General features: G+C 44.0%; 1 protein-coding gene across 5 annotated transcripts in view; it reads right to left on the bottom strand.

Moving 5' to 3' along the window:
• The window catches only part of ZNF541 (zinc finger protein 541), a 36152-nt gene that overhangs the window by 2935 nt on the left and 12928 nt on the right, over nt 1-20289 (bottom strand). For 2 of the 5 annotated variants that reach the window (XM_033158496.1, XM_033158501.1), the window contains exons 6-15: nt 19231-19289; nt 17298-17454; nt 14713-14880; nt 11401-11731; nt 11164-11227; nt 5901-6043; nt 5644-5747; nt 3802-3877; nt 2445-2533; nt 1914-2054 (exon numbers count right to left, since the gene is read on the bottom strand). In XM_033158496.1, the coding sequence (XP_033014387.1) occupies nt 1914-2054; nt 2445-2533; nt 3802-3877; nt 5644-5747; nt 5901-6043; nt 11164-11227; nt 11401-11731; nt 14713-14880; nt 17298-17454; nt 19231-19289 (1332 nt within the window). Of the gene's footprint in view, nt 1-1694; nt 1829-1913; nt 2055-2444; nt 2534-3801; nt 3878-5643; nt 5748-5900; nt 6044-11163; nt 11228-11400; nt 11732-14712; nt 14881-17297; nt 17455-19230; nt 19290-20289 lie in introns of those variants that run through there. The other 3 variants (XM_033158500.1, XM_033158497.1, XM_033158499.1) reach the window with 3 other exon arrangements.

Genomic DNA, 20289 nt, shown 5'->3' on the forward strand with positions numbered 1-20289 from the left:
ATGCACAAGCTGCATCTACAAAGAGGTTGCAGCATCCAGTTTAAACCAACACAGCAGTTCTTGGGCTCCTTCCGGAAAGGATGGGCCAGCCTAGAGCGGCCTCCAGGTGGGTGGCTCCTAGTGATATCCAATCGCTGCTTTTCCGATGAAAGCCACAAGCAGAACTGCAATGCACCTCCCACACTATTGGGGATACTACGCCTTCTTCTGTATGTACATCCCATTTTGTTCTGTCCACAACAGGGGGCAGGACATAAATGCAATGGGCAGGGAATGAGAAGGTGCAATTTAACCCAGCAGTTGCTTGAAGCTCAGTGCACCTTCACCATTAATTAACCTTTACAATAGGTGCCATTTTAATCAGTCTTTTCCAGCAATATTTTGATATATATATATTACTGAAATACCACTTAAATGAAAGAGCGTTACTTATTTTCAGGTATTTCTAACTTGCCTTTCTTCACAAAGGGATCCCAGGGCAAGACACAAAAATAAGAAACTGAAATGAAGGGGGGGGGGTTGAATTCTAATTCCCCTATAGTGTACTGGTATTTCCAAGGGTCTGGTGACTTCTATTTCAGTGTATCTGAAGAAGTGTGCATGCACACGAAAGCTCATACCAAGAACAAACTTAGTTGGTCTCTAAGGTGCTACTGGAAGGAATTTTTTATTTTGTTTTGACTATGGCAGACCAACATGGCTACCTACCTGTAAATGGTATTTCCAAGTTAGAAGTAACCTGATTTAAACATCACAGAGAAGGAAACTATCAATATGGACTACACAGTATTTGAAAAACTTAACGTCAAGGAAGTAGTATTTCAAAATCAGTGTCAAAAATATCAGATATTGCTCTCCAAAGAAGGTAGCAAAGGTAATGAATTTAAAATGAAATGTCGAAATGATCCTTCAAGTAGAGATTACAGACGTCCTAACTTATCTGTATCTCCATCAATTAAGTATAAATGAAAAATTATTGCAAGATGGCTTACTGCTGATACCCAACTCCAAAGTGTTTAGCAAAATCATGCCTAATCTGGCAGAGATTGTGTTAATTTTATTGATTTGTAAACTGCTCTGGGAGCTTTTCCACCTGAAGAGCAAGGTATAAATGCTTGAATGAATGCACAATAATGCATAAAGAACCCTTTCTAGTCATTGCCATGTTAACAAGTTTCAGTTTTCCATTTTGTTAAAGTGTATTCTTTTAAAAAAGGTTATCTGTGCTGTAACAGCAAAGCTGTTAATAAAACAGCGATTCAAAACAAAACACCTTTCTGGTCGCTCCTGTGACAATGGCACAAGAGATTTCAGTTTTTCAGCACTGTTTTAAACATAGCGTCATAATGCTAAAACGCTATTTCATTTAAGAGGCATTTCACTTCTTTTTAAATTATAGCAAAGAGAGTGTGATGGTGCTGATCAAAAGACTGATTTTAAAAGATACACAAAGATGATCAAATGGCAGTCATTGCAAGGGATGCAGGAATTCTGTGCTGAGCTGTGGTAAGTTCACCTGCCCGATATATGTCACTGCCCTCATCAGAACTCCACCCCCACCGTTTACAAAAAGAAAAGGGCACATGAATGATACCGAGGGCATCTACAGCTATGGAAACCGAGCTTCTCCTCCACGCCCTAAAAAAGAGCCAGACACGTTAGTCTTTCGTAGTAAAAACAAGAGAGTCCCAGGACACCTTAAATACCAATACATTTATTGCTGCATGAGCTTTCGTAGACAAGCATCTGTTTCAACAGACGCGTGAGGAAGCTGGTAAGGAAAAGCCGTTGTCCCCAGGAGAGTTTGCTGCGGTGAATGTTACCTTTCCTAAAGCAGGGAGGGAAAGGTAAAGGGCACAGCTTTAAATCAGTCAGTTAAACCTCTGCCAGATCCCCATCAATCTCTTATATACCTTTTCTTCATCCATTTCTACCTCATCCTGCTCTCTCTTGGGCCTCTTTTCTACTAATTGTGCTCGACTGCAGTCAAATTTTAGTATTTTTTTCCAGCTATAGTAGTATTCAACACACTGGGAAACAGTCTTAGTTTGTATCTATTAAAAAGGATGGGGGGGAGGGGGAAAGAGGGAGAAAAAATCAAAGTGAACAAAGGAGCAACTAATACAACGTTAAATATACAGCATATATATATTGTTTCCGTTTTCTCTTCATGCTGTTCCTGTGGATCTGGGGTTAGATTCAGCTGCAGGTAATTTGTGAGCAGGGAACTTCTTTGCACAAAATAATCCCAAAATGCTATAATACACATGACCACATAATCATGGGCTTTAAATGCCAACAAAAGATCCTAAAACAGGGTTTAAAAAAAACTCAAACCCAAACACTACTGGATAACCTTCAGATTAAATATTGGAGGGGAGACACTTTGTTTAGTGAGATGAAGCAGCCTGAAAGATGGCTCCACTGCCAACTGAAGGCCCTACCTTCTTCTGTATGAGGTAAAAATCCTTTTTGTGCAAGCCAAAAGCCTTCTTGAACAACTGCTTCTCTGCAGGAGTCCACAGATGTGAACCTGGAGGTGCAACAAGAAACAGGAGACAGGCAATCTGCTTAATGGTCCGTTGCTCTCACAAAATAAAAATCTTTTATTGCCCCTCTTCTGCCTACTATCCCTGCACTGGGAAACCTGCATGATAATGGGTTTATCGATGTGTTTGGAAAAGTCTTCAGGACCTCTGGTTTGTTTATAATCAGCATTTAAAATTCATTGCAGAGATTAATACAGCTCACATTATTTTCATAATAATAAAAACCAAGGGTGTGAGAGCATGTTGACAATATTTCTCATCCAGCAATGGACAAATAATGCTCAATTCTCTAATTCTGATGTTAGCGCCAACATTTTTCGAACCTAAACTATGAAATCATAAAGCTTTGGAGGGGATGCATTTGGCCATACTTAATTTTGCTGCATGTTTACTGTTAAGGTTAAGATCACAACCTTCAATTTTCCTCCTTCATTGGAAAAAAAAATTACTAGAATTTTTGGCAGTCCAGAACCTCTGATGTCCTTAATTTTACACCTTTAGTTTGCTAAGAAGTTTCAATATGGGGGCCCATCACCACCACACAAAACTATTTTAAGAATGTGCTGACATAATGTGAACTGCTCAGAGAGAACAGTGCTCCAACACTGGGAGGCAGAATGCACACAGTAGTGAGTGTTATTTTCTTCCACATGCTAGAATGCTTCTCCCACTGCATGCCACTATGTGGCCCCACATGCAAAGAGTCACTGTGAGGAGAGGTCAGCCGATAGCACTTGAATGATGTTCTGCACCATTTTGGGGGCAATGAACATGCATTTGCATTTCATTAGGCACTTATATTCTTCTTTCCCAAAGGACAAATGGAGCAGTACTCTGCTTGAGAACGAGGTTCAGAATTGCATTAAATGCAACCCAAACGTTTTAAAATCCTCTGTGCAGAATTCTTTGTTGTTGTTCAGTCATTCAGTCGTGTCCGACTCTTCATGACCCCATGCACCAGAGCACGCCAGGCACGCCTATCCTTCACTGCCTCTCGCAGTTTGGCCAAACTCGTGTTAGTAGCTTCGAGAACACTGTCCACAGAATTCTTAGGCAATGCTAAACCAGGGATCGTGGTTTGTTTCCCCCCCCCCCCAGCGCTACTGAAGAGAAGCAAAGTGGGCACAATCAACTCATGCATGCTAAGCCACAAACCATGCCGCGTGAACATAGCCACTATGGCAACTTGATAAATACTTATGGGTTTCATGAAAGCAATGGCTATATCCTAATGTAGGCAGTTTGCTTTTACCTGAGTAATGATAATTAGCAAGAGGATGAAAGGGAGGCTTCTGTGGTCCTTGGAGTAACAGCATCTCCAGTGCGTCCTGTAATTGTTTTAGAGAAAGCTGTCATAACTCCCTCCAAGTAGAAACAAGTAAGGGAACCGGTGGAAATCCACGAGGGAGAGAAAGAGACTGACTCCTATTAACTGCAATTAGTGAGTCCAGTCTCCCTATCAGTTGACATCTGGCAGCTGCCCAAGGCGGCGCTGTTTCTGCACAAACACTTGGAAAATATTTTTTCCTAGTGTTGCCTGAGTGCATCTGTTTCCACTGCTACAAGGCTGCACAATACAGAGAGGGAGAGCCATTCTGTGCTGGTTTTCTCCGCCACCCCCCATGTCAATGAGTCTGCAGTATGGATTCTGCAGTTTGTGCATCAATATACAGCGGATGTGTGTTGGCCAGTAGCATGCTGCGCATGGCATCAAGTGACCACACAGTGGCTCATCACCAATATTAAACCAGCATACAGTTTCACAGAGGCAAAGCAAACTAGGCCTGTCAATGGACTACATTTTAGTCCATTAACGGATTACTCCACTGAAGTGCATTTGCATGCCACTGCTCTCCCTGCACCCAAAAACCCCCAGATTTAATAGACTCTTTCAATATCCCTTAACATACTACTGCAATGCGCTCTACGTGGGGTTACCTTTAAAGGTGACCCGGAAACTACAATTAATCCAGAATGCGGCAGCTACACTGGTGACTGGGAGCAGCTGCCGAGACCACATAACACCGGTCTTGAAAGACCTACATTGGCTCCCATTACGTTTCCAAGCACAATTCAAAGTGTTGGTGCTGACCTTTAAAGCCCTAAACGGCCTCGGCCCAGTATACCTGACGGAGCGTCTCCACCCCTATCGTTCTGCCTGGACACTGAGGTCCAGCACCGAGGGCCTTCTGGCGGTTCCCTCACTGCGAGAAGCAAAGCTACAGGGAACCAGGCAGAGGGCCTTCTTGGTCGTGGCACCCGCCCTGTGGAACGCCCTCCCATCTCATGTCAAAGAGATAAACATTACATTCAAAAGACATCTGAAGGCATCCCTGTTCAGGGACGTTTTTAATGTGTGATATTTTCATGTATTTTAATCTCTGTTGGAAGCCGCCACATGGGCAGGGTACAAATAAATAAATAATAATAATAATAATAATTTTTATTAATATAGGGAGCTGCTTTTACCAGGTCCAGCGATTTGTTCCTCCACCCAGGTTAGTCTTGCCTATGCTGACCATCACTGGCTCTCTGAGGTCTTTCACACCACCAGCTACTTGAAACTTTTAACTGGAGACGCTAGGCATTGAGCGTGGAACCGTCCGCACACAAAACATGCATCGTTCCATTCAGCTATGGGCACTCCCAATATAAATTAAACCGATCATTTGGCCAAAGCCTACGACCCCAAAATACGAAAGCCTTCAAAACAACGAACCCGAGATTCTCAACAGTCCAATAAAGCAGCTCTCACAAGACGTAGTGACAGCCACACGCTTAGGCTGCTTTAAAAGATGAGACCAAGTCATGGAGGGTAAGGCTATCAATGGCCACGTTCTACCTCCGTTGCTGGAGGTAGTATGGTAATGATTTTATGAATGAACTGAACGTTGGCTGCTGGGAATCAGATGCGAGCAGAGTGCTGTTGTGTTCAGGTCCTTCTTGTGGGCTTTCCACAGGGGCACCTGGTTGGGTCACTGTGAGAAAGGGATGCTGGACTAGATGAGCCACTGGCCTGAACCAGCAGGGGAATTTATGCTTATGTTCTTAAGACCCGGTGTGTTTTGCCTAGTGTGAATTTATTGCATCTTACCAGAATGTTTCCTTGGGCTTCATGCAGGCAATGCACGGCTAGTTCTAGGTTGGTCCCTCCCCCTGGCATCGCACTGGAGCAGGCCAATTTTAACAGATCTGTTACTGCAAGTGAGATTTTTTTTTTTTTAAAGCATGAACAAATGTCTGCACAAGAGTAATTAAAATGCAACGGAACGGAAGAAAAGAAAAACGAAGTATAATTGGGGAGGGTTAGCCTTAGGTGGGAAAACTCCCCCCCCCCCCATTTCTGCACACCTCTTTTCTGTGTTTCTTTGTTGGTTGTGATATCTCCCCATGGCTTCCACACTAGTGAGGCTGGATGCTCACAATTTTCTAAGGATGATCCGTCTTGAAGATCAGGTATCTCTGCCTGGAAACGACTTCCAATGTTAATGTGCCTGAAATGACGGGTGAGGTAAAGAAAGAAAAAAGGGGGGGGGGGAGAATGTGAAGGCTTATGAGGGAAGAGAAACAATAAACAAGCAAGAGATGGTAAAATTAAAATTTAAACATGGAAGATAAAAAGAGGAAGTTTCCAAGTTGTTATTTCCACACGAATAGATGGTCCATGAGGCTTAAAAGTACACAATCTCTCGGGAACAGCAACAGAAACAAAAGCACTTCTGCACTTACCCCCAAGTTCGTTGGGACAATTTTATTACTGTTATTCAACACTTTACAAGTGATGGACAGAAGGGACAAAGTCCATGTCCAAATGTCTTACAGCTTAGACCCTAGGAGGACAAGGCAAAGGTGAAGAGTGGGTGATAAAAGAGTTCTAGTTACAGGTAGATAGCTGTGTTGGTCTGCCGCTGTTGAAACAAAACAAAAAATTCCTTCCAGTAGCACCAACTAAGTTTGTTATTGGTATGAGCTTTCGTGTGCATGCACACTTCAAGTGTGCATGCACACGAAAGCTCATACCAATAACAAACTTAGTTGGTGGTACTGGAAGGAATTTTTTAATTTTGATATAAAAGAGTGAGAGGGACAGTGGAACCTTACCTGGACACATGATATAAATGAAGTCTGGGCACATAAACAGTTTTGTAGGGAGGAGTTGGTTGAATGGAGGGGAAAGAAGGGAAGGGTGGCAGTGTAGGAATCTAGAACAGCCGGCACAAGGACTGGAAGGGAACAAAGGAGATGAATTTGCAGAAGTGAGAAGTGTAAGGGAAGAAATAAGAAGAAACACAAATGATGAGGCAGAGCAGTTTCTAGGGGTTTCCTCCCAGCTTTTCAAAAATGTAGTATGTTAAAAGGGAAGGTACACCGTTATCTACACAAGCGTTCGTTGAGACAGCTGCCTCTGATGCCAGGCAGAGGGAACCTGCCGTTTTCCATACTTGCTCCAGCAAGACCTACACAAAACTCACTTTGACTAATCAGAGGCTAATCCTGTTACAGATTTATCTTGTTACTGGGTACATTTAACCCATCGGCAAGTTAACCCAATCTTGTTAACAGTACTCCAGCATGGCAAGCTACTTGGCATTCAGACTCATCTACTGCTGAGCTTTCCTTTGCTCCCCTTACTCCACGATGCCTCTTGCACCAGAAACTGCCTCCCTGTTCTCTCTACCACCCCATTCACCAACTCCAACTTTAATCCAAAACCCTGCTTCTATTTCTGTCAAAGCCACTCTTGCTACATAAGCCTTACCTCTTCTGTGCTATCAGCTTACCAATTAACCTCATTCAATCCCACCCTAGGTTCTCTGAGAGGAAACCTGTCATGACCATATTCTATACAGCATTTTGCACGGTGAATGTGGCAACAAAAACAAACATGAACCAGTAAACCTTGCTATGCTGGAGTAAAACAACCCTTCGGTGTAATGAGTGTTGTGGGGGCCAGGGTGCAGCAGAAACCCTCCACCTGGCGTAGGTGCTTTGAGACATGATTTTTACGAAAAATGCTGAATAACGTATAACAAATAAAAGACTGCATGCATCCAAACGTCAAGTAAACCTGCTAAAGGACTTAAAAGAACATCAGGATAAAAGTTAAGACAAAGGTAAACAGAAGAACTAATGATGAAAAGGCCAAAACCCATTTTATTTTATTTTAAAAAAGAATGATTAGGGCTTTAGATTCAGGTAGATTATCTGAAGAAGTGGGCATGCACACGCAAGCTTATACCAAGAACAAAGTTAGTTGGTCTCTAAGGTGCTACTGGAAGGATTTTTTAATATATTTTGATTAGGGCTTTGTTAATCTCAATCTTTATAAGGCATGAAGAGGCAGGCATATTAAAGTCTACCTTCCAGCAGAGACAAAAACCTACAGCACTTTCCACCCTGAGAAGTTACAAGCAGCTGTTTATAAAGTATTTTTATTTGCTCAAGGCCTTTGTTTGAGAAGCTTCTCTGGGTTCATAAAACTGAACCTTGGTCTTAGGGCACTAGCAAAACATGAACCGCTTGGATTACTTGGGGGGGGGGGTTCTTGGGTTTTGCTTTTTTTTTTTTTTGCTGCATGGCTGGAAGGTCATTCGAACCGCCTTTAGTCAGAAGATGCTCCATGTTCAAAAGTTATTCTACTTCAGTTCTGTGTTTAGAGAAGTTTTTAATCTGTGATATTTTAATGTATTTGTTGGAAGCCGCCCAGAGTGGCTGGGGAGACCCAGCCAGATGGGTGGGGTACAAATAAATTACTATTATTATTATTATTATTATTTATTATTATTATCACACCTCTCACCAATGTCAGTTTATTGCAAAGCAACAAACTCATGGGGAACCCCTAGCCAATCTTAACAGAATTACCTCTTTGCCCTTGGACCTGCAATAAATTGTATGTCTCAATGGCTAAAACTGCTGGTGGGTCCCCTTTCTAAAGCACTTCAAATAAAGGAGTGGTATTTTTACAAGTTTACAGAACACATCTATGCGGGACATCAAATGCACACATAGCTGGAAAAGAGAGAAGGGTTGTTTACAAGTCTGGCCTTATACAGAACAAAGCCAGCAAAAAGGTGTCAGGGTAGTGTGTGAGCCTCTCGCGAGAAAATCCACTTGCTAGGCTGCTTGCTTTAACGTAGTATTTATTATATACATATTTACAAAGCAGAGCTCATTTCTCAAGCATCCCATCCCTCACTGTCAGTTGGCCAGCACTGCCCGCTTGTGGGACCACCCCCAGCAGAGAAGTTTGGGCAAACTCCTCTTTCACTGCTCCTCTCCTTCCTTCCCTGACCCTCCGCAACATCCTCCTCCACCTGTTTCCGCTTAACACTTTCTCCTCCCTCTCCTCTTGTTCATCTCTACTGCTCTCCACAGCCTCTGTCTCATTCCTTTCTCCCCCCCCCCTCTGCTCACAACCTTCCTCTGACTGTCCTGTGATGACTGTCCCGTGACAAAAGGTATCTGCACTTTGGCCTACATCTGCCATTGTCCGGCAAAATCATGACACGCATCCAAACAGTAATGCAAAATGACTAAAATGCTTAATCTCCTACAGGTTAAGCCTAAAAATACTAACAGAAAACAAACAATTAACATATTGGATTTCACCGAGGGCCAGGCTAGATGAGTCATTAAGTACATGCATGCATGCATGCAGGCCCGTCTTAGAGGGATCTGCCGCCCTGGCGCAGCGATCCCTCGGCGCCCCCAGCCTGCCGCCTCTCCGCCCGCCTCCCTCCCGCGCTGGCCGCCCCTCGGGAGGGGGGGTGGGCGAGCGGGGGATGAGAGGCGTGGCGTTGGAGCGGGCGCCCGCGCTCCGGCGGGCGGAGGATGAGGGGCGGGCGGACGGGCGCTCGCGCACCGGCGGGAGGGCGGGCTGCAAGCCGGCGGGGGGGCGGGCTGCAAGCCGGTCGCCCTCGCCTCCCAGAGCCCCAGCTGGAGTGCTGGAAGGCCGCGCAAAGCCCCGCGCCGCTTCAGCGCTCCAGCTGGGGCTCCGGGAGGCGAGGGCGGGCGGCTTACAGCCCGCCCGCCCGCCGGCGCGCGAGTGCCTGCCTGCCCATGGGGGCGGGGGCGGGTTGGGGGGGGAGCCCGGTATGCCGGCGGGCTCACGGGGGCGCCCCTGGGGTGCCCTGCGCCCTGGCGCGCCGCGCCACCGGCCTCTATGCATGAGACGGCTCTGCATGCATGCATATTTACTTTAGAAAAGAATACAGAGGTAGGGCCTGATCAGAATTGGGATCATAGCATACAGGGAGGGTTAAACCCTTTCCTCTGTGTCATGACGTGGTAAAAATCTGCACCCCCCACTTCCACCAAGTTCCAGTTACAGGTGGGTAGCCGTGTTGGTCTGCCATAGTCGAAACAAAATAGAAAATTCTTTCCAGTAGCACCTTAGAGACCAACTGAGTTTGTTCTTGGTATGAGCTTTCTGTGCATGCACACGAAAGCTCATACCAAGAACAAACTCAATTGGTCTCTAAGGTGCTACTGGAAAGAATTTTCTATTTTGTTTCCACCAAGTTATTATCCCACCACCAGATACTGCCACTCTGAGCCCAAAAGCCTCCTCCACATGGCTCTTTTAAAAGTAAAAACAAGACAATTTACACAGACACAAATTTAACATATTGTCTAGTTCGGTCCTGAATAGAGCGGGGAGGTAAAGTTTAAAGAAAGCAGTGAATATACTGGTTTCAATCTGTTCTGATTCTAATTTTGTCAAAGACGTTGGCAGTGTTCTTCCCATCCTGTCTATTTAATTATAAAGGATTTAGTTCATGTGAGCTTTATGAGACTTCAGCGGATGAAATATTTGTTTTGTCATATAGATGAAGTAGCATTGAACAACTACAGAAAAACCTGACAGCACCACAATTTTAAGGGCCTGCTTAACTTTTAAACGAAGAGGAAGTCTTCCTAAATTTAAAATGGATCTGAAGGATGTTCTCATGACTTACCGTAGTGCCTGTACAGCAAAACGACCTGGCCTAGCATTTCATTCCTCTGCTCCAAAGGTCAGTTCACATCTTAAGACTTGGAAAGGCTTCTGTGAGGGATCCCTGTACTTGGGTTCTCCTGGAACTGGAGCTGTTTATAGATTGCTCTTTTTGGGGGGCAAATTTAACAACCCCCTTAATATCCATGTGTTTTACAGGCTGCAGTGACTTAATTCTGGACATTATCTGCTGGAACTTTTTGTGGTTTTTCTGCTAAGGGTATTAATTGCTTGTTTAGAACAGGCCAAGAGATAACCAGAGTGCTGATTACTTTAATGACACAAGAACACCCTCCTCCATCCTGTAAGGGAGTAATTGCTTTTCAGTGTCAAAATATAAACAAAGCACAAGTAATGCAAGCAGATGGTAACCACCTAACAGCGGCACAGAAAGCAGTCTGAGATGCAGGGATTGGTGTGTTTGTGTTCTTAAATTAAAGTGAATGAGATCTGAAATGGCCAAGCAGCGATGATGTGGGTAGAAAACATAGGGTGTAAGAATTTTAGAATGACTCACAACATTCTTACATGTGCCCAGCTACAAATCTATGAGAAAGAACATAGTAAAAGATATTAATGGATTTGTTTACCATTTGTCATCATTCCCTCACTTACGGTTCTATGCTGATCTTGGTGGTATCTTTCACAAGAGAGAACAAAAGGGCTCCATCCATTCCATCTAAAATTGCAAAGTATGAATAATGATAATGATGTTAACAACAAACACAGTGAAGACTGCAGGAAGCTGCTGCCAGTCAGATTAGACAGCATTAGGCCAGATTAATGAGCGGCCTCACTCAGTACAATACTGCTTTGTATATTCAGTCATAGAAAGATGGTTGTTTTAAATACCTAGAACAGAGGTGTACATCTTGGCAGAAGCAGCATTTGTAGAGGAAGAACAGAGTGTGTTGAAATACAGCCCTGACCCCTCACGAATGGGAGAGAGCATTGGAGGTGGCGTATAAGGGGAGCACTGGACTAAGCCTTGGATGAGGTGGTCCATGAGGAAGACAGGTGAACGGAGGTTACTCTGAAAGCATCCTCCAGCGCCAGGCTGTATCCCAATGAGAACAGGTGGAGGAGGTGGGATGAAAAGAGATTTCGGACGAGATCGCCTCTTCCTCTTCTTTTGCATGCCTTCTTGGAAATCCTTATCATCCTGGCTTTCCTTCTCCTCAACCTAAGACGAAATATACAGCCCATGTAATTTGATATTACTACCTGGAAAAAAACCTCATGCCCTGTGTGGCCCTGGATCCTTAAGTGTGCAGCACTGGGTGTTTCCCAGAAGAACCCTGTCCTACCTAATAAGCTGCCTCCTCCCCTATGGCCCACTAATTTGAGACCACCCGCTTGAGGTTATCCTACCAAGTAAAGTATCTACAATACAGACTCATATTAGCTTTTACAACGTTGTTACGATGTCCCCCAGAGAATCCTGGAAATTGTAGTTTGTAGTGGGCATTTAAAATATCTGTAGCCCCACCACATTGGGGATTTCCCCAAAATGTCACATATCTGTATGTGTGTTATTTGGTCAATAGCTATACAGAAAAGAACCACTGCTGTAGCTGTTAATAGCTCCCATTACTTTTAAGTATTTTTCAGGCAGCTCAAAACTGCAATCCTGGAGCCTGAAAATGCACCCTTGTTGGCGGATAATAAGGATTATGACATCACTGTTGCTCCTCCAGTTACTGATTACGAGTCTTTAGCTAGTGAGCTGGGTTTTCATCCTCATTCCAGGTGATAATGGCAAGTCCCAAAATCTTGTCAGGCCTAGGAAAGTGCTGTCTTTACATGGATGGAAGATGAGGGGCTCATCCTTTTGAGTGTACCTATGTGAGAGAGCAAATAAAAGAAACCACCTTCTTCCCCTACCTCCATTCATCAGGACTTCTTGGGTTGTTGGTGAACTGGACAGCAAATCCGAGAGACCATTTAATGTGTGCAGTCTGATGTCTTTGGGGTCTTAATGGTCTCTTGTTGCAGCTAGAGAGGGGATCAGGAGTGTTGTTTCTGAACGGTGGGGTGGAGGGTGGTGGTAAGTGAACTGAAGCTCATTTTACTTGCTGGCTCAAACCCGACATAGATGGGGGGGGGTGATGTTCATCCTAGGGTGCTTCAGTTAGGCACAAAAGAGGCAAGAAACAGACTTGGGTGGTGCTTGAATTTTGGAGGAGGGCCATTTCTGTGTTGCAGTGTACATTAAAAGTCCCAAATTCAATCCCTGGCATTTCCAGGTAGAGCTCGGAATGTTCTAGGTCTGAAACCCTGCCAGATGGCCCAATGGCCTGACTCTGTACGAGGCGGACTCCCATGGCCGCAGATAATAATTTCTCCCTCTCTCCCACTTTTGTATAGGAGGCATCATCTGCCTTGGAATCCTTGCTCATTAAGGCCAAGGTATGTGGGGACAGGTTGCAGTTGTCTGGAGATGACCTCCCATCTGTGCGCAGCTAGGTAAGCTGCCTGACTTCCTCTCCTCTTCCTTTCCCACCCCCACGCTTCTCCACCTTCTTCCTTTCCTTCCAGTTGGGCTGGAAGCAGAGGAAGAGGTAGACCATGCTCTAGTGGCACACACAGTTGACAGTTCGCATCTGCCGGCCTCGGGAGACAATGGAGGAGTGCCTGACAAGATTTTGGGGTCTGCCAGGATTCAAGACGCGAGAACGCAGCTCGGGATGAATAAGTAATCGCTGAGGGAACAGTGATGTCACAATCATGTTGGCCAAATGGCAGCATTTTCAGCCTCAACTGTTGCCGGGCAAACTTTCAAGTACATTTTCTCGAACAGCCACACAGCAACCATTTCTTTCCCCTACCTATTATGTAATTGCTGCCAATTACAGGACTAATACTGATAATGGAGCATTAGGAGGGAATCTCAATTTTCAGAGCCCTGGTGTGGTTATAGGAGCAAAGAGATTGAACTATAAATCAGCATGTTGCTGGCAACTCTGTTTTGGGCAAGTCACACTCTTTCAGCCTCAACCCCAACACCTAAAATCTGCAAATACAGGGATAGTTAATAATACTGACCTGCCTTGCAGGTGGCTTTAAGGGCTTATACCAAGGTACTTTCCAGTTACGAGGTAGAAACAACCAAGTCTTGTGGCACCTTAAAGACTATGTATTATTCCACACACTTTTGTGAACTACTGTCTACTTCAGCAGATGCACAGAGTATTATCCAGAGTTCAAAATTGGGGCAAAGTATCTCTTTTTTTATTGCAACGTTTTTTAATGCCAGGATGTATGCATTATCAACAGCATTTTTTGTGAATGGCCACTGTTCATCATGTAATATTCTCTGTACGTTTCTGCATTTCATTTCATTGTGGCCTCGCTGTTTCTAATTCTCCCCTCAAGCCATGTGTATATGAAACACTTCATGCATCTGATGAAATGGGACTACGATCCATGAAAGCATATGCCTTAATAAATGAGTGACGTCTTTATGGTGCCATAACTTTGTTTTTTTTTTAAACAAAGTAACGTTAGTAAAGAGCTTTAAACACTCTAAAAGCACTATATAAATGGTTCCAGAGCTATGGTCTAAAGGTGCATGGGTACCATGACCGAGTGAAGAAATGCCTAGAAACACTACTGGTGCTGTCTTTTGAGTTTCCTCATGGAAGAAATATGGAATATAAACAAAATAAGTATTAGAAGGAAATGGCTATTAAGATGGTTTAATATATGCTCAAAGAAAGATGCCTGCTATCTAAAACTATGGAGCTCTGCAGGGAGGGGTGCAGGAACCTGGTGCCTTCAAGTTCTAGTGGACTCCAGCTCCCATGAGCCCCAGCCACCAACTGTCAAGGATGATGTGAGCTATAATCCAACAGCATCTGGAGGGCAACAGATTCCCCATCCCTGCCCTGAAGAGTCAATGAAGTCCAAATGTCCATCGCAAACACTGAAAAACATTTTAAATTACTTTGGCTAGTTATGAAATAAAAATTATTTTAAATTTCTTGTTCTAGGTTTCCAGCAGTGCAGATCCCTTTCCTGTCACCCTGCATAGGGTGGATCTTTGCACAAACTGCTGGGCTAAGTATGAAACCCCACCGGAACTCTCTATTAGTTAAGATCCCAAACAATTGGCATTGTCTTCTCTGTATTGATCTGAAGTTAACACTGCAAATCACCACCCACTTTGCTCTCTTGCTGAAGGTTTGCAGCCGTTACAGGTACCGAAACAGGGATTACAAGAGGTGCTACTGCTACATCTTCCGAAGGCCTTTTGGTTTCAGGAGGAGTATCTCCATCCCCTGATGCCTTGAAGGACAATTTCTGAGGTTGTAAATGCTCTGCCTCATATGCCTTAAGGGAAAGGAAATATAAAAACAAATGTGCATTCTAGCAACAAGTATACAGAACATAATAGTGCGGCTAGCTTTTGGTTTTGTTTTATTTCAGCTTCTACCCTTTTGAAAGCCCTTGCAGCAGACACTAACAACTTTCAAGTTTGTTTGTTTTTTTTAAAAAAATGATATAGAAACAAGAGTACCTAATGAGATATATATATATATATATCCATTCCTTTTTTAAGCTTCTAAAGTTGCAAACCTTTACCTATTGCTAGGTAGTGATATCCTATGAAAGTCAGGGAGACTTACTTCTTTTCTGAGCAGACATGTACAGGATTGCACTAAAATGATACAATCCTATGCACACTTTCCTGAGTAAACACGCACAGAATTGTGCTGTGTATTAACAAGAATGGTTGCTAGCATTTATGTAGTGCTTTTCAGCATTCAAAACAGTACACATACATTATTTTGGTAATCCTTATAACTGCCCTTTAAGGTAAGTCAGCATTATTATCACGACTAGCAAAATCCCCATCATTATTAATGTTACAGATTGCCTTTTTCCATTTACCTATACTCGAGTATAAGCTGACCCGAATATAAGCCGAGGCACCTAATTTCACCACAAAAAAACTGGGGAAACCTATTGACTCGAGTATAAGCCGAGGGTGGGGAAATGCCAACAGCGGCAAAGGCGGAGGAGGAGGAAGGAGCAGCCCGAAATGAGATTAGACAAATTAATATACGTTTTTGCACCATTGCGGTCCCATGAAACAGTGGATGCGTGACTTTTTGGTGCAGGCTGTAGCCATGGACATGCTATGTGATCTGATGGAGAATTTGGGGTGACCCAATGCAAAAGTCCTGAGGATTCATGTGCTTTTACCTCCCCTTGCCCCGCCCAGGCAGCCTCCTTTATTGCTAGCCCCTTATCTCCCTCCTATCTCTTGCAATCAGCTGATGAGCAGGAAGCAGCCCCTCTCTCTCTCTCTCTCTCTCTCTCTCTCTCTCTCTCTCTCTCTCGGCTCACCCAGCTGCACAGCAGCAGCAGCAGCAGTGAGGAAAGCACGGAAGGTGGAAAGGGCAACTTCTGCCGCTGCTTCTCTGCCTCCGCAGCACCCCTCTCAACCGCACTCCAATCCCTACCCTTGCGAGAGGCAGGCGGCGGCGGTGGGATCAGCGGCCTGAAACAGGCTGTTCCTCCCCCCGCCCCACTCGAGTACAAGCCGAGGGCGGCTTTTTCAGCACAAAAAATGTGCTGAAAAACTCGGCTTATACTCGAGTATATATGGTATATTGTTAAGCACCCTGGACACCCATAGGTGGAAAGGTGGGGTACACATTTTCTAAATAAATGCAAAGTTATGATGGGCAGACGATGCAAGGCCTATATATTCCAAGGATCAGGGGCGTAGATGTGTATGCAGAGACACTTTGCATCCCTTCAGGACATCTGTCAAGACACACAAACTCCAAAGTGGAGCTGAGAATTATCTTATTACCGAATGGAAAAAGGAAAACCAGAAACCAAATAACATCAACACAAGAGAGCAGAAGACCACTGCGTATATATACAGCTGGTTTAATGAACAAAAAGCATGTATTTGTAGGTGGGAAAGGAATTCAAATGCACCTAGATGCTGCCAACTGGACCGTCTATCATATCACAACAACCTCTGTGGTTGTGGGAACATTCTCATTTATCAGCCCAGACCTACATTAAACCATGATTTCTAATCCTAATGAAACAAAAACCTTATTGGTTATCACAGTTAAAGTTGGTGCCAATGGCCATTAAATCTAAGCTTAGTAAGTCAGCATATGAACAGTCTCTGCGCACCTACACATAACCTGTTAACTCCAGAGTTTCCAGTTCACACCTTGTTAGGGAGCTGTGGATAGCTGCAGCTTCATGGTTTGCTTTCCCAGTCGCAAAAATAAAAAATAAAAAATGGGTGTGTGTGCATGAGCACACATAAAGGTCACGAGTATTCTGGCTTATTAAGTCAACATTTCAACATGCAAAGTGGTCCACTATGTCCCTTAGCCGCAGTAAAGCCAGGGGTGCACTATTTATTAACTTGAAACCCCTGTCATTGGTTGTTTGTAATTTTTGAAAAAAGAAAAGCCATTAAAAATTGGGGGGGGGGGGGTTGAAGATGCAATGTGCAACGATCTCCTAGTCATACAGCTATGCTATTCCTCCCTGCACAGCTACTAGTAAGCTAGGATTACATCTACAATGGCCCCTTGTAAAATGGGTTAGGCTGAAAGATGAGAAATTTCCCAATGCCACCTCATGAGCTTTATGGCTGCTGCCAAGAATTCAAACAATTCATCCACAGTATTAAACCTGTGCTTGTTTTATAAGTGACTAATATTAGTAGTGACAAATATTCATTTACCAGAGTTCAATTTCTCTTTTACCTGTTGTTTTTCCTTCCCTGGAGACGGCCATTGTTCACTATAGAAACACATATGGCTGTTCAGGCCTCTCTCCGTATAAAACAGCTGACTGCAGGTTGTACAAACAAAGCCATTTCCATGCTCACTCCTGTCCCCAGGATCTCCCCCAGTCTTACTACTGATGGCAGAAATTGAAGCAAAAAGGGATGAAAAAACGTAATATTATGAAGCCTGAATTTCCAGATTGTAATTTACCCCCATAACTGAATTACATTCATATTTACATTTCCTGCTTCAGAACCTGTTTTATGTGTTTCTGGAAAAAGTGTTTCTACAGTTCATTTAGCAGCAAACTGTGCTAACTAGTGAAGTAAATTCCACTGGGATATCATACATAAGTAACAATTTCTAGTGCCACCGCAGAGATAATGGCTGGAATCCAGAGAGCTGCTTAGGGACTTACAGCAGCCCAGCCAAATTTTGCACTTACTTTCTTTGAACCACCAGAGCCTTGGGACATTATCACAAACTGACTTTGAAACATCCCTCCGAGGAAGTGTTTGGTTAATGTGAAATTTGCCAACCTGGTGCCCTCCATATGTTTTGGACAACCTCCAAAACCTCCAGAGGTAGCCAGGTTGGCAAAGGCTGATTTAATGACTTTCAGCTCGCCTCTAGGTCAAGGGGGGGGGGGCTTTTTCACCCTGAGGGCCATGTTCCCTCGTGAAAAACCAATCAAAAGGCCAGTCCTGTGGTAAGCAGGTGCAGAGGGAAAAGCGTGCAGGGCACAGAATGTAAATGTTACCTTTATACAGCATAAGCTTCCCCAATTCGCTTTCCCAAAATCAAACCCATTTCTGGATACTCCTCTATGTCAAGTTTATTTTTTCCATTTTTCACTCAGCTTTCCTCGAAGAAGCTCAAGGTGACGTACAGAGTTCTCCACCGCCTCATTTTATCCTCACAACCCTATGATGTAGGTCAGGCTGAGAAACTGCAACTCACCCTATGAGATTCATGACTAAGGGCTCATCCAAACTTCCGCTTGTACTGCTGCTTCCCCCCAGAGCAACCCACTCTTTATTGCTGAACAGGAGCAAACGTCAATCGGGTTTTCTGCGGACTGACGTTTGTTCTGATTCAGCAGTAAAGAGTGGGTTTTCCTAGAGAAAGCAGAGGGCCAAATGGAAAATGTCTTGGACCCATTCTTCCTAGGCATGAGACAAGCGGAAATGTGGAAAAGCCCTGAGTGGGGATTTGAACTCTGGTCTCTGGTACTGTATGTAGCAAATGTTTGTTCCAGAACACTGAAAAGAACAAACTGTTAGAATGCATGGCCGCCACTGCATGCATTTAAAGAGAACCAGCTAGGCATGGCAATTGTGATTAATATTGAATTGTTTTGTAGATAGATGAAAGAGGATCTTGGGATACATTTAATGAATAGGAAAAGTAGTCAAAGTAGGATAAAGACAGAGGATGAGATGGTTGGACAGTGTTCTCGAAGTTACTAACATGAGTTTGGCCAAACTGTGAGAGGCAGTGAAGGATAGGCGTGCCTGGCGTGCTCTGGTCCATGGGGTCACGAAGAGTCGGACACGACTGAACGACAACAACAACCACATGATACTATGATGAGGGCAGATCTGACAAGCTAAAAGATTTTGATTGGTTCAGGATGACGACACTGAGTTGCAACTACTAAGACTGCTGTGATCCTTTTAGTAGTGAATAGAAATCATGTGTGTAATCTGCAAGTGTATAAGAAACATTACTTTGGATGTGGTTCTTTTCAGCCTCCTTATTTTTGAGGCTGTCCCTATGCGCATTATAACTTCAATCAAGGTCTCTTTTTACTTTTAGCCTGTATCCCCTTCTTTTGGGCTTCTGGGAGGGATACTGCCTATCTAGGAACCCCTTTGAAATTTCTCCAACATCACCATGCCCTACTTACCAACCAAAGGGAAATTGTTCTTCCCTCGCTGCATTAGTAAAGCTGTAGATATTTCCACCCTGTGTTAAAAAAAGTTAAATACATTTATTTATTTTTAAAGATAAAACATCTCCAGATCATAGAGAGTTCTTACATTACCCAGATGTCCTCAGGCTTCTGGAAACATAAACCTTTCTTGTCTACTTTTTTCTCTCCTCTTCTTTACTAAGGGCCTAACTACATGTTGCACAAAATGCACCACTGCAAATTGCATCAGGGTTTTAAAATTTGTTAGCATCCCCCACCCCTCATTTTGATCCGAACCAAAGTACATAGGGAGGTTTTACCCCTCTCTTTGGAGCCAGGATCTCTTTGAAAATAGCCCCACTGCACTACAATTAACAGTGGGGGAGGGAGGATGATCACACCAGCCTCAATGAGAACTTCTTCCTCTTGCTAACATGTCATGCAGGGAGAGTGGGCAATTTTCAGATATCGTAGCTGGGGAGGAAAGGGGTAACACAGACATGGGGAGCTAGCAGTCTGAAAGCCCAACAGTGCCCAGAGGCATCACTTTTTCCTAACCTCAGCCATCTCCTCCCAAACTGGCCATAGGAAAAGGGCTGTTTAACCCACTTCTTGCCAGGAAGAACAGCAGCTTTGGCAGAATTTTCCACTTATGTACTCACCAACTCACTCCCATGCACACATCAACTTAAGGCCAGTGGGAATGAGCAGCTGAGACATATACAGGGACAAGTCTGCTTCTGCTTGTCACTCATACTGGAGAAAAGAGGATCAAAGGCCTCTTTGCCAGTGCCTTGGCACTTTTACAGGGTTCACTCTGTGAGCAAAGCCTATTAGACCTTGCTTAATTCCAACAATGGTTTCTGCTAAAATAAATAAAATCAGTTACTGGCTAACAGCTCACACTATCTGAAGAGTTCTGTTAAGTTCCCTCCAAGTTCCCAGAAGCTAGAGACCAGTATTTCCCAAACTTGGGTCTGCAGCTGTTTTTGGACTACAATTCCCATCATCCCTGTCCTGCTAGCTAGGGACGATGGGAGTTGTATTCCAAAA

The sequence above is a fragment of the Lacerta agilis genome, chromosome 8 (genome assembly GCF_009819535.1).
Source record: "Lacerta agilis isolate rLacAgi1 chromosome 8, rLacAgi1.pri, whole genome shotgun sequence".
In the NCBI taxonomy this organism is placed as follows: domain Eukaryota; kingdom Metazoa; phylum Chordata; class Lepidosauria; order Squamata; family Lacertidae; genus Lacerta; species Lacerta agilis.